Source organism: Sitophilus oryzae, unplaced genomic scaffold (genome assembly GCF_002938485.1).
Source record: "Sitophilus oryzae breed Bouriz unplaced genomic scaffold, Soryzae_2.0 scaffold_808_pilon_pilon, whole genome shotgun sequence".
NCBI lineage: Eukaryota > Metazoa > Arthropoda > Insecta > Coleoptera > Curculionidae > Sitophilus > Sitophilus oryzae.
In genome coordinates this window covers 1,628,514-1,643,298 of record NW_022147426.1, presented here as the reverse complement: position 1 = coordinate 1,643,298, position 14,785 = coordinate 1,628,514, and the positions used below count along the sequence as shown (strand labels likewise).

The following is a 14,785-nucleotide window of genomic DNA, read 5'->3' as shown; positions in this document are numbered from 1 at the left end:
TCCTTAATTATCTTTTACTATAATAATGTTGGTTAAACAATTTGTGCCTCCAGTTAAATGTACTTCTTCAGCTTATAGACTGCTGATGGACACATTGTCCAGTCTGGGTGCTGGACCCAGTCCTTGCAAATGTTATACTCCTGGTTTTAATATATTCTTTGATGATAATAATGATAATAATGAATTTGAGCACTCTAATCCAAAGAAAACGTAATTTTCAGCTTTAGGTAGACTAAATATTTAACATGCCATCCAGTTCAAAAGGAATCTAGTCCAGAAATTTCTCATATAATTTGGGTTTCTTTAATATATATTAATAATGTTATTTAAAAATTAATTGTACCTCAATCCAAGAAATGTACTTCTTCAGTTTGTAGACTGTTGATGGACACATCAGTTCAAAAAGGACTGTGAAATTTCTCTCGTTATAATTCTGTTAAATATACTTTTGTTAGATTAATGTTATTTATCATTTAATGAGGCCCCCAATCCACAAACGTACTTCTTCAGCTTTATGGTGATCTGCTTATGAACACACATGCCATCCAGTTCAAAAGGACCCAGTCTTTGGCAGAGAGCTTTCTCGTTATATTTCGGTTAATATATCTAGATGATAATAATATTAAAATGAAATTGCACTCTAATCCATAAATGTACTTCATTTAGGAGACTGCTGATATATTATCCAGTCTAAAAGGACCGAGCTCAGAAATTTCTCGTTATAATTTGGTTTTAATATATTCTTTTGAAGAGACAATGTTATTTTAATAATAAATCATACCTCCAATCCAAGAAATCTGTACTTTTCAGCTTATGATAGACTGCTGATGGACACATGCCATTCAGTTCAAAAGGACCCAGTCCAGGAAATTTCTCTCGTTATAATTTGGTTTTAATATATTTTTATGATAATAATGTTATTTAAAATGAATTGTACCCCCAATCCAAGAAAAACGTACTTCTTCAGCTTATAGGACGTTGATGGCATGCCATCCAGTCTAAAGGACCCAGTCCAGGAAATTTCTCTCTCGTTATAATTTGGTCAATATATCTTTGAAGATGTTAATGTTTAATAATGAATTTATACCCCAATCCAAGAAACGTACTCTTCAGCTTATAGATCAAGTTGATGGACACATGCCATCCAGTTCAAAAGGACCCAGTTCAAGAGAGTCGTTATATTTCGCCTACATTCTTTGATAGATAATAATGTTATTTAAAAACAATTTGTACCCCCCAACTCAAGAAACGTAATTTCAGCTTATGAGAACGTTGATGAATACATGCCATCCAGTCTGCAAGGAATCGAGTTCAGGAAATTCTCTCGTTATAATTTGGTTTTAATATATTCTTTTGATGATAATAATGTTATTTAATAAATGAATTTATACCCCCCAACCAAGAAACGTGCCTCTTTCAGCTTATGGTAGACTGCTGATGGACATATGCCATCCAGTTCAAAGGACCCAGTTTAAGAGAGAGCTTTCGTTATATTTCGGTTTTAATATATTCTTTTTGATGATAATAATGTTATTTAAAATTGAATTTGTACCCCCAATCCAAGAAACGTACTTCGCTAATGGTAAACTGCTGATGGACATATACATCCAGTTCGAAGCGACCCAGACCAAAAAGCTTTTGTTATATTTCGGTTTTAATATATTCTTTGATGATAATAATGTTATTTAAAAATGAATTGTGCCCCCAATTCAAGAAACGTACTTCTTCAGCTTATGGTAGACTGCTGATGGGACACATGCTATCCAGTTCAAAAGGACCCAGTTTAAGAGAGCTTTCGTTATATTTCGGTTTTAATATATTCTTTTGATGATAATAATGTTATTTAAAAATGAATTTTGTACCCCCAATCCAAGAAACGTACTTCTTCAGCTTATAGACTGCTGATGGACACATGCCATCCAGTTCAAAAAGGCCGAGTCCAGGAAATTCTCTCGTTATAATTTGGTTTTAATATATTCTTTTTATGATAATAATGTTATTTAAAAATGAATTTATACCTAATCCAAGAAATTTCTTCAGCTTATGGTAGACTGGGTTGATGGACATGCCATCCAGTTCAAAAGGACCCAGTTCATTAGAGCTTTCTTGTTATATTTCAAGTAATATATTCTTTTACATAATAATGTTATTTAAAATGAATTTGTTTCTCCCCCAACTAAGAAAACGTACTTCTTCAGCTTATGGTAGACTGCTGATGGACACATGCCATCCAGTTCAAAAGGGCCGAGTCCAGGAAATTTCTCTCGTTATAATTTGGTTTTAATATATTCTTTTTATGATAATAATGTTATTTAAAAATGAATTTATACCCCCCAATCCAAGAAACGTACTTCTTCAGCTTATGGTAGACTGCTGATGGACACATGCCATCCAGTTCAAAAGGACCCAGTTCATTAGAGCTTTCTTGTTATATTTCGGTTTTAATATATTCTTTTGATGATAATAATGTTATTTAAAAATGAATTTGTGCCCCAATCCAAGAAACTTCTTCAGCTTATGGTAGACTGCTGATGGACACATGCCAATCCAGTTCAAAGGACCAGTTTAAGAGAGCTTTTCGTTATATTTTCGGTTTTAATATATTTTTTGATGATAATAATGTTATTTCAAAATTAATTATTACCCCCCAATCCAAGAAACGTACTTTTTCAGCTAATGGTAAGCTGCTGATGGACACATGCCATCCAGTTCAAAAGCTGAACCCAGTCCAGGAAAGTTTTCGTTAAATTTTGGTTTTAATATATTCTTTTGATGATAATAATGTTATTTAATAATGAATTTATACCCCCCAATCCAAGAAACGTACTTCTTCAGCTTATGGTAGACTGCTGATGGACACATGCCATCCAGTTCAAAAGGACCCAGTTCAATAGAACTTTCTTGTTATATTTCGGTTTTAATATATTCTTTTGATGATAATAATGTTATTTAAAAATGAATTTGTGCCCCCCAACCCAAGAAACGTACTTCTTCAGCTTATGGTAGACTGCTGATGGACACATGCCATCCAGTTCAAAAGGACCCAGTTTAAGAGAGCTTTCTCGTTATATTTCGGTTTTAATATATTTTTTTGATGATAATAATGTTATTTCAAAATTAATTATTACCCCCCAATCCAAGAAACGTACTTTTTCAGCTAATGGTAAGCTGCTGATGGACACATGCCATCCAGTTCAAAAGAACCCAGTCCAGGAAAGTTTTCTCGTTAAATTTTGGTTTTAATATATTCTTTTGATGATAATAATGTTATTTAATAATGAATTTATACCCCCCAATCCAAGAAACGTACTTCTTCAGCTTATGGTAGACTGCTGATGGACACATGCCATCCAGTTCAAAAGGACCCAGTCCAGGAGAGCTTTCTCGTTATATTTCGGTTTAAATATATTCTTTTGATGATAATAGTGTTATTTAATAATGAATTTATACCCTCCAATCCAAGAAACGTACTTCTTCAGCTAATGGTAAACTGCCGATAGCCACACGCCATCCAGTTCAAAAGGACACAGTCCAGGAAAGTTTTCTCGTTATATTTTGGTTTTAATATATTCTTTTGATGATAATAATGTTATTTAAAAATTAATTATTACCCCCCAATCCAAGAATCGTACTTCTTCAGCTAATGGTAAGCTGCTGATAGACACATGCCATCCAGTTCGAAAGGACCCAGTCCAGGAGGGCTTTCTCGTTATATTTCGGCTTTAATATATTCTTTTGATGATAATAATGTTATTTAATAATTAATTGTTATCCCCCAATCTTTTTGAATTTTTTTTTAGTTTTAGTTGAAAAACACAATTTCTTGATATTATGGCGACATAGGTAGTAGATTAAATTTACAAGAATGAAAACCTAGAAAAGATCAAGTTCATTTTTTTTAATTTTCAAAGTAAAATAACTCGGAGCTTTGAAAATTTGCAGTTATTTAAAACTCACCCTGTATAAAACAGAATTAGGTAGGGCCTCATTTTTGCATAATTTTTTATTTAAAGATTTTTTTATCTAAACTTTCAGTCAATTTTTAACGAATTCAAACCACACACCTGCTAGACACCTCATAAAATTAACTATAATCATTTATTATTCAGAAATTCAATTATTTAACATAATAACAAGTTTGGATTCTATTAGCTCATTTTATTAAACGCCTATGTTTAAATTTGAATCAAGTTTTTTTTGGTAGACACGAAAATGTGGAAGAACTTTTCCCAAAACATTACGGCATTAGCTTAAATAGATTCTTGCCGCTGAATCCCATTTGAATAAATTGACGCTAAACTGGGCTTTCGGCGTTTTTTTTTCTGCCTGTCAGACCGAAAAAACATCTCTAATAAAGTTGTCCGAAACATAAACGGGCGAATAACAATGAGAGGAGTTTTAGCAGTGGTTTTGTTTTCTCGTTTTTTCCATTGATGCAAATTCATTTTTTTTTTTCGGTTAAAAATTATTGTCAACGTTTTTTTTTGTAGTCGCCGACCAAAAAATCCGCCAGGGATTTAAACCAATGTTTATTTTGATGGTAAGTTTGAATATCTTCTATAAAGACATTCATATATATAACTATACATGCATTCAGGAAATAAACGTCATAAGTGTACTGATGTATGTTCACCAACGCTATCTTTTTAGTACTATTAAATCATTTTAACTGCTTTAATATTACTTACAAAATGTGTCTTGGAATAGCTTCTACAGCCATACCTCTTGATTTGTGAGGTAAACATAACATCTAATACATATACAGGGTGATTTTCTCATAATAAGATCTCTAACTCTAAGAGATAAAAATTTCAAATTCCATATTCCAAAAGTCCGTCATAATTATTGTTCCGCCTGTGTTCGTCATTGATTGAATCAAAATCACAATCATTTTGTCCTTTACTCCTACGTGGATTATAAGGCTTCAATAAACGGTCTCCAGCGGGTTCGCTTGTTGGCAATTGATTTGACATCTCGCCATGATCGGTTTACTGCATCGATATCCTTTTAAATTGTCCTTTGTCATGTATGTCTTGGACGACCAGTTCTCCTACTGCCTTGTGGATTCCACTCAATAGATTTGCCAGCGATGTTGTCGCTTCGCCTTAAAGTATGACCAATCCACCTCCATCTCCTAACTTTGATCTCATTATACATCTGCCTCTGGTTTGTCAAACTCCATAAATCCTCATTTCTGATAGTATTTGGCCAGAATATTCCTAGAATTTTTCGCAGACAACGGTTTATGAAAACTTAGAGTTTGTTAATTAATGGCGATGTAATTTTCCAGGTCTCTGCACCATACACCAATACTGACTTGACATTCGAATTGAAAATCTTAAGTTTAGTGTAATGTCTAGATCTCCAAATATTGTTGAGCATTCCAAATGTTATTCTGGTCTTGTTTATTATACTTATATCTTGCTCTGTGCCTCCGTTGGTTGAGATTATACTACCTAAGTAAATAAAATTATTTACCTCCTCTATAAGCGTTGATCCAATGATAAAGGGAGTCACGTTGTTGGTACAAGCTCTTATCGATTTACCTTTTTTTAATGTTGATCTTAAGACCTACAATTCGAGCTTCCTAGTTTTGATGCCATATTCGCGTGTCTATAAGAAAGGAGACAGATGTCGCATAACTGAGATCTTCTAACATTCTAAAGGGAGTCCACCATATTCCACGATGATTCCTGGAAATTGTTCTCTTGAATCAAAATCTGGTCACTTTAAATTAATCATTGTCGAACAAGCAAAAACTTTTATAAACGTATATTTCAAAAAATACCTCATCTATCGAAAGCATCTGTGTCCAATAAATCTTAATTCCTATATTATCGGACCGTGCACATCAATCGGAGATAATCATCTGCCGCATCCTCGAAAGAATGCGAATTATATAACACCTGCCCGAACCGATTTCGCAAAAAAGCGCACACGACACGACGACCAGATAAAAATTTACATAATTTTTAAGCGTCGACTAAACGGTCCAATTAAGACAACCGTGAACCGTTAAAACCGAACGATTTCGGCCAAAACAAAACGAAAACCATGCGTGTAGAGATGTGCCAAATTATCGATATGATGTATTATCGATGTTTTATTACCCATATGTAGATTATATAGGAGGGAGAAGTTAATCACTGCAACCTTACAGATCTATTGTGTTCCACTTTTCTGGAATTATAACTCATCATACAGTCTCACGGCTTTAAAAAAGCTAGTATTTGAGACGGTTTTACAGAAGTTAGTTCTCCATTTCCGATTTCAGTCGTACCAAAGTTTATGACACATTGTCGTCTCGGTGCACTCGGTGATGGTATTTTGGTGTTTCTCCATTTTCCCCACGGAATTTGCATTCGCCGTTGTTTCTTAGCTTCAATCTACTGAGGAGAGACAGTAACTGAGCAGAGACAGAGACTATTGAAGACAATTTTTACAATTTGTTGACAAAGGTAAAGTAAACAAACAAAAGAGAATACAAAACAAGTATACAAATTACATTGTCAGTCTTATTGTTTAAAATAAACATTTATAAATGTTACAAATATAACAATGTCAAAGAATAAAAAAATAAAAATATGATTCAAAAATATTTACTATATTTATAGTAAATATAGTAATAGCAAAATATAAGATAAAAGAATACAAACAATAAGATTTCAATGCTTTGCGAAATGAAGAAAATGATGTTATGGATTTGATTTCAAATGGCAGGTGATTGTGCATTTTTTCGAGTTGTATAATATTGAATTTTTAACTAACTCTGAGCCGTGGGGTAGGTAGATAAAGATCTTGCTCCGCGTTCCTGAGTGGATAAGTGTGAGATGGCCTTTCTTGAGAAGCTGATACATGCTTACGTATTAGGCAAACGGATTCAAATATAAATAAGGAAGGAAGAGTTAATATTTTTAATTTTTTAAAAAAGTCCCGGCAATGAGTTCTGCTGTTTAGTCCCAGTTAATATTGAACAGCTCTCTTCTGGAGCTTAAAAATGCGGTCAAATTGAGTCGCACAACACGTACCCCAGAATGGAAGGGCATATCTGAGGTGCGACTCAAAAAGTGCATAATAAACAGTTCTAGCCACTGACAAGTTAAGCTCCTTAGAAACAGATCCTAATACAAAACAGGCAGAGCTTAATTTTTTTTTTCATTTCAGAGAATTGTCTACAACAAGCCCGAAGAATTTTACAGATTTTAGGACGTCAGTGGTGGTGTTGTTAAGTACAAAAGGCTGAAAAGGCTTTATCTATTTTGCAAAATATAAGTAAAAATGTAATTTTTTGTGCCGCATGTAACGTCAACGTACAGCCTCGGGAAAAGTATCATTTTTACTCCTAATAAAACAATATACTATTTCTGAATATGTAGAACTTTTGAACACGTTGTATCGATAATATTTTTTCTTAAACTTGACATCCCTAAAAGACCAGTCGTTTCAACAAAAAAAAAACTAAGAAGACCGAAGCGATGCGTAAGTCCATAAAAATTGCCATTAAAAAGTTGATTTACGCGCGCAGCGCCATCTTGCAGCCCGGTCCGATTAATCACGGCCGACCTCGGGCGACATATTTTCGAGACACCGGGTTACGCTTCGATTTCTGCTGTCGCCGAAACAAATCGCGCTTTCCTGGGGGAAATAAAGGAACACGCACACGCTGAAATATATATATACGGACTGAAATGACATGACAAGGGTCAAATATTAAACTGGAACTTATTTATGTTTTTACATTTTCTCTCAAAGGTATTCGAGAAAATGTAGAACAATTTTCGGATTTTTAAGTGAGGAATATTAGTCGAAGAACCTCTTGTGTAAAGCAAAAAGTATGTTTGTTTTGAATATTCAAAGACATACAAGTAAAAAAGACAATGACATTGACAAATGACAAGACAAAAACATTGAGTAAAAAATGTCTATACCAAGTCTGTACCTCTGTGGCGGATTCATCTCTTCAACGAAATTCTCTGGGTAGAATTTTTTTGAAGATATACAGAGTTTACAATTTTAAAGATCATTCGGCCAATCAAGTCATCAGTTTCTTCTTCTTCTAGTACATATCCATAATAATGGATGTTTGCGATAACATTTTCCATCGCTTGTCCGTTCCTAGCGGTGTGTATTAACGATTGTACGTCGTGTAGGCCTGTCCACTGTCTAACATTCCTCAGCCAAGACATTTTTTTCCTTCCGATAACCCTCTGGCCTTCGATCAACAGATACAAGAATTGATATTTGGTATATTGAAAAAAAACCGTCGTGTCGGCTATATCACCGTCACTGGTAGACATGTCAATGCGACAATTATTAGAATGGTCATTGATACAGCTCTGAACTGGACTGAAACAGTTCTGGGAGAATTGTCAGCTCAGGAGCTTGGAACTCCCTTAAAAGGAAAATTCCACACTTTAAACTCCCAGTGGATGGCATACTAAAAATGTACGACTTTAAGATAAACCTCACTCTAGTATTGAGCAACAAAAAGAAGATGGAAGAGAATTGGAGATAAGATCTATCGAAAACAAGAACTCAAGCAGACGAGCGATTAGAGAGCGATTAAGTCAGTAACCATCAATTCAAAGTTGGCTAGGCAAAGAAAATAAAGTCCTCCTATTCTATGTGCCAGCCCATCAAGGGATAGCAGGTAATAAAAAACAAACGATCTAATTAGAAAAGGAGCCCTTCTTCTTTCTCAGCCTGGTTCCATCCAGTGTTGGATATAGGCCTCTTCTAGGTTTTTCCATGCTTCGCGATCTCTAGCCAATCTTATCCATTGTCTTCCCGCCACTGCCCTGACGTCATCGACCCATCTCTTTTTTGGTCGGCCCACACTTCTTGTTGTTCCCCTAGGTCTCCTTAGGATTATTTTTTGGGGCCATCGGTCTGGATCCTGTCTTGCCACATGTCCTATCCATTGCCACTTCAGACTTGCCACTCTTTTAACGACATCTATTAATTTTGTTTTTTGACGTATGTGGGTATTCCGTATTTTTTCCCTAATGGTGACTCCCAACATGATTCTTTCCATGGCTCTTTGTGCTACTCGTAGTTGTTCTGCTGTTTTTCAAGTAATTGCCATAGTCTCTAAGCCATACGTAAGCACAGGTAGAATGCAGCTGTCGTAAGCCTTTTTCTTTAGGTTCGTGGGCACCTTTTTATCCTTGAAAATATCGCTCATATTTCCAAATGCTACCCATGCCAAATGGATCCTGCGTTTGATCTCCGTATTTTGGTTTTCCTTGCCCAGCTTGATTTTATGACCTAAATATATATAATGGTCTACGTTTTCAATAATAACGTTGTCCACGGTAATGTTATGGATATTGTTGCTCATTATCTTGGTCTTCTTCAAGTTCATTTTAAGGCCAATTTTCTGGGATTGCTCATTTAGCTCATTTAGCATGGTGTTTAGTTCTTGAATGTCGGTGCCCAGCAAGACAATATCGTCTGCGAACCTCAGATGGCTAAGGTGTATCCCATCGATGTTTAGACCTCTATTTTCCCATTCTAATTTCTTGAAGACATTTTCCAGTGTCTGTGTAAATATCTTGGGAGAGATGGTATCTCCTTGTCTCACGCCCTTGCCGAGTGGTATTTTTTCTGTTTTGAGGTCATCATCTAATTTAACTTGGAAGGTTGCACTATCATAGATATTTTTAATAATGGAATAATATCTGGAATCAATTCTCGCGTCCTCCATTGCAGCTAGAAATGACCAGGTTTCGATGCTGTCAAAGGCTTTTTGGTAGTCTACAAAGGCCAAATGTAGAGGTATATTGTATTCTGTTGTTTTTTCAATGACTGTTTTAATTGTTTGTAGATGATCGATGGTACTAAAACCTTTTCGAAAGCCTGCCTGTTCTATTTTCTGATAGGAATCTAGTTTCGTAGACAGTCGGTTGTTGATAATCCTAGTGAAGAGCTTGTATAGATGCGAGAGAAGGCTTATTGGTCTATAATTCTCTATATTTGTAAAATCTCCTTTTTTGTATAATAGCACAACTTCTGCGTTTTTCAATGCGTCAGAAAAGGAGCCCTACACACCCCTAACTGGACCAGAACCGTTCTGTTTCCCAAGTTGAAACAAACTTAATTAAAATCTGAAGAACCTGGAAGAGGTTACCTAGAATGGGAATCCCCCAACGGTCTAAGACACTACAAGAAATTCAAAACACCTCAATAGATTGAAGCGAAGAAACAACGGTGAATGCAGATTTTCTGGTGAAAATGGGGAAACAGCAGAACACCTTCTCACTGGGTACGCCGAGACAACCATTCTTGCCATAAATTTTGGTACTACTGATATCGGAGATAGAGAACTAACCTCTGTAAAACCGTCTGAGATACTGTCTTTTGTCAAAGTCCTGAGACTGTATGATGAGTTATAACTCAAGAAAGGGAGAGGCAATAGATCTATAAGGTTGCGGTAATTCTCCCCTCCCGTAACAATCTACCTTAAAACTGAAGTGTGTGTGGCTAGCTTTAGCATCTAAAATTATTCATATACTCACTGACTGATTCGATGACCTCGGCCAGAAGCACTCCGTCGCTGCAATCTGTTGCCAAAGAATTGACGCGCTTTTTGCTGCGGGCCTTTTCCAAGTAGTGGTTGGCCCAGTCCGTATAAATCTGTAACAAAAACAAGAAATAAAACAGAGTTAGATATACTGCTAAAAATGCTAAAGCGATGTAAGAGATGCCAATGAGCATAAACAGTTGGTTTGGTTTAATAGAGATGTCTAAAAAGTTACTGGTAATATTTTTTGCAAAAATTTGTAGCCCTGTATAAGTATGTTTTATGAGTGTGTAATGGAAACACTTAAATCAAGTGTTGCAATTTTAGAACAGTTAATTTTTCAATCTTTTGCATTCAAAATAGACAGTGTGCCATATGTCTACACGACATAAATTAACGCAGAGAAAAAGTATTAAACAGCGTGTTACTCGGATGGGCTACGTTAATAAAACCGTATACCGGGTGTTTCTCAAAAATGGCTCGCCCCTATAACTTTTTTATTTTACCAGATTAAAAAAAAAGGAATTTGGTACCTTAGCATATGACATAAATCAGGATTGATTGACGTATCACTTGCTGTTTTACCGGAAATGATTAAACTTTTGATTTTTAAATGATACTCTCATTATTTTTTTACTTTATATGATAGAAAATTACCTATTAAAAAACTATTATATTACTATTACCTATTAAAAAATGGACATGTGTCATTTTTTGACATTTTCGCATATCGTTTATTTGAAAGAAAGAAAGAAAGAAATTGCTTTATTGTCATAAAAAAATTAAACAATTTTGTTGGCAAAGCTTAAAAAAAAAGAATATAAAAAACATACAAAACTTCACTTAACAATAAAAAAAACATATAAAACTAACAGCAAACATACAAAACTAAAACAATACTTTATACAATTATAGAAATTGTACCTACATTGTCAAAAATTTATTTAATTAAATATAAATAAAATATAAACATACATGTAAATAAACAACTGTATATAATGTCAATACTAAATTTAAATGGATAGAAAACAAAATAATTTCTTAAATTTAGTGAATGTGTGTTAAATTTAGAACCCTAGATATTAATAAAAAAATCGTTAACCGCGTAAAAGGCTTTCTCCAGTAAGTATGATCTCAAGGCTCTGCGAAATGCAGGAAAGGATGAAATGGAATTAATTTCAGATGGCAGATGATTGTGCATTTTTTTTGCATTGTACAATATGGAACTCTTTACTAACTCAGAGAAACTGGCCCTAGAGAAATACTCGATACGTGCTTGCGAACTAGGCAGACGGATTCGAGTATGAATAGGGAAGGAAGAGTTAATATTTTATATCTTTTAAACAAGTCCCGGCAGTGAGCACGACTGGTTAGCCTCAGTGAATATCGCACAGCTCTCTTTTGTAATTTGAAGATACGCTCAAATTGAGTCGCACAACACGCACCCCAGAATGGAAGTGCGTATCGGAGATGCGACTCAAAAAGGGCATAATAGACTGTCCTAGATGTTGACAAATTAAGCACATTAGCAACTGATCTAAGTGCGAAACAGGCAGAACTTAATTTTTTAGCTAAAGCATCGATGTGCAAATCCCATTTTAAATAGTTGTCCACAACAAGGCCTAAAAATTTCACAGAATCAACGACGTCAATGGTGGTATTATCAAGTTGAAAAGGTAGCAACGTACTTTTATATGATAAGACTTTAGTTTTAGAGACGTTGAGACACAGATAATTAGAATCGCACCATGTTTTTATGTTGATTAAGTCACTGGAAATGGTTCTATGAAGTGCCGTGGTGTCCGGGCTGCTCCATGTGAAACAAGTATCATCCGCGAAGAGACAGATTTTACCACTGATGTCCAGACTAGCAATATCGTTGATAAACAACAGAAACAAAATAGGACCTAGCACTGAGCCCTGAGGTACTCCGCATTCTATTGGCTTGCAAGAAGACACAGTCTTATCAACCCTCACACGCTGGTTTCTGTTGTTAAGGTAGGACTTAAACCATTCAAGAGGCGTTCCCCTGATACCATAGTACTGCAATTTGTTAGTTAGGATGTTATGATTAACACAATCGAAAGCTTTCGAGAAATCACAGAAAATTGTTGCTGTAACGAGACGGTTGTTCAGACTGGAGTATACATTATTAAACAGCGAAAACATAGCGTCATTTGTACATTTGTTACTCAAGAACCCAAACTGAAAGGGGGTGAGTATTTTGTATTTTAGAAGAAATGATACAAGCCTCTTGATATTGTAACATGCGGCTCATAATAAGGATTTGACTCAAAATGCCATGTGTGTGGTACCAAATTATTCATAAAAAATGTTTTTTCCAAATATGAGTCACCGGCGACGTCGATCTCTAAGACGTCATCTAAAAAGTGACATAAACGTCAAAAATTAACACTAATTATAGAAAGATTAAAAAAGGATACAACGTTTCCTGACACACAAATCTATTTTCAAAAAAAAATCTAATTTTAAACTACTGCATTTAAAAATAATGCTTACTCAATATAAAAATAAATTAGAACCTTCTTAAGGCCAACTGGCAATAAGCCCGTCTAAGACGTCTAGAGCTTGACCTGGCCAAAATTACCATCGGTTTTCATTCCTCAGCCGTCTTTGACGCCGTTTTTTTTTCTCGATTGTATGGTACTTTACTAATTTTCTTCTGCTAACAAAACTCAAATATTTTCTCGTTTATAATATTTCCGTAACCTTTCCTTAAATCAACCCCATCCGACAAAAACTAAAAGATTTTCTCGGTTTTCCACAAGGGTGAAGAAGGAAAAACAAGTGTCAATATGTCGGAAAAGTTGTCCGTTCGTTTTAGGCAGCATCGGCAACAACAATGGTGCCGACGCCTCGGAAAAGTTAATTTCATGCTCAGCTAATTAAGGGTTTTAATAAGCGCGAAGCGAAGCAAGGGTGGCAGATTTCCACTTTCGGCAGAACTTTTCCGGAGATCGGGAAAAACGCCGGATCGAGGAGAGTAAGGTCACGAGCAACGATGTCGGAGGGTTAGAGTTCATTTAATTTTATTAACTCGGCTCAACTTTACTACAGATAAAGTTTCTAGTAACACTTGACTAGTGTAAAACTGATGAGTAAGTAAGTAAGAGCGAGTAACCATCAATTGGTCGAAGAATGCCTAGCAAATCTGAACAAATTAGGCAAAGAAAATAAAGGCCTACTACTAAAAAACTACTCAGCCAGCTTACCAAAGGATAAAAGGTAATAAAAAAGCAAAGGGTCTAGCTAGAAAAGCAGCGAACACACCACTAACTGGACCCGAACCGTTCTGCTTTCCAAGTGAAAACCAACTTAAAGTAGAACTCTAGAACATGGAAGACCCCATCCATTACCTGGAATGAAAATCATTCACAAATCTAAATGTACCCATTCACATTAGTAGTGGGAACTATCGAATGAATACAATCGAAACATTCGATAGTTGCAATTCATTCGAATAGTTCGATAGTTAGTAAGAAAACATTCGTTGAAAACTATTCGAATAAAAATTATTGAATAGATCCGTCATCTGCCTTGAAATATTGTATTCTAGTAATTCGGCAGCAAAAACCATTCATTTATAAAATTCATTCATTTATGAAATTCATTCATTCGTCAGGATCGATTATAATAAAATATTAACTGAATTTTAGTTGTCGCCCGGCGACGTAGGTTTCTTTCCGAGAAACCCGACAGCGGTCGGTGGCAATGCTATGAAAGAAGCCGGCATCTTTGATTTTTTGCGGAGTCATATATAGATAAGGACACATTATTTTTTTTATTGAGGTGCTAGTATTTATACAGAAAATACATTATGAAAGGCGCTGTTGCCATATTTTGGTATTAGTTGATGTTAGCAAAGAATATTATTGTTTGGCTTTAGTTAATTAGGGATAGTATGTTTATATATTCTGCATTTTTTTTATTAATATTCTGTTGTTACACTGCAATAATACTTGTTATTTTGGATGTAGGAAAATTATTTTTAATGTTTTTTAGCAAAGATTGGTTTAATAAATAATAGTAACAGTAATAATTTGTTATACCTATTAACAACAAAATTTAAAATCATTTAATATAAATATTTTCTTTTAAGTAGTAGCAAAATATAGACAACAAATTAGATGTCAAAATTATTTATATTAGATCCTATTTAAAAATAATATAGTCTCTAAATTTTTTGGCAACGTTGGTTTATTAAATAATAATAATTACAGAACTAATTTGTTATATTAACAA

The 14,785-nt window shown here is 34.8% G+C and overlaps 1 protein-coding gene across 2 annotated transcripts in view; it reads right to left on the bottom strand.

The window, feature by feature from the left end:
- Positions 1–14,785, bottom strand: part of LOC115888857 (protein sickie) — a 388,604-nt gene that overhangs the window by 319,444 nt on the left and 54,375 nt on the right. For both annotated transcript variants that reach the window (XM_030908721.1, XM_030908722.1), the window contains exon 2: positions 10,518–10,635. In XM_030908721.1, the coding sequence (XP_030764581.1) occupies positions 10,518–10,635 (118 nt within the window). The remainder of the gene's footprint in view (positions 1–10,517; positions 10,636–14,785) is intronic.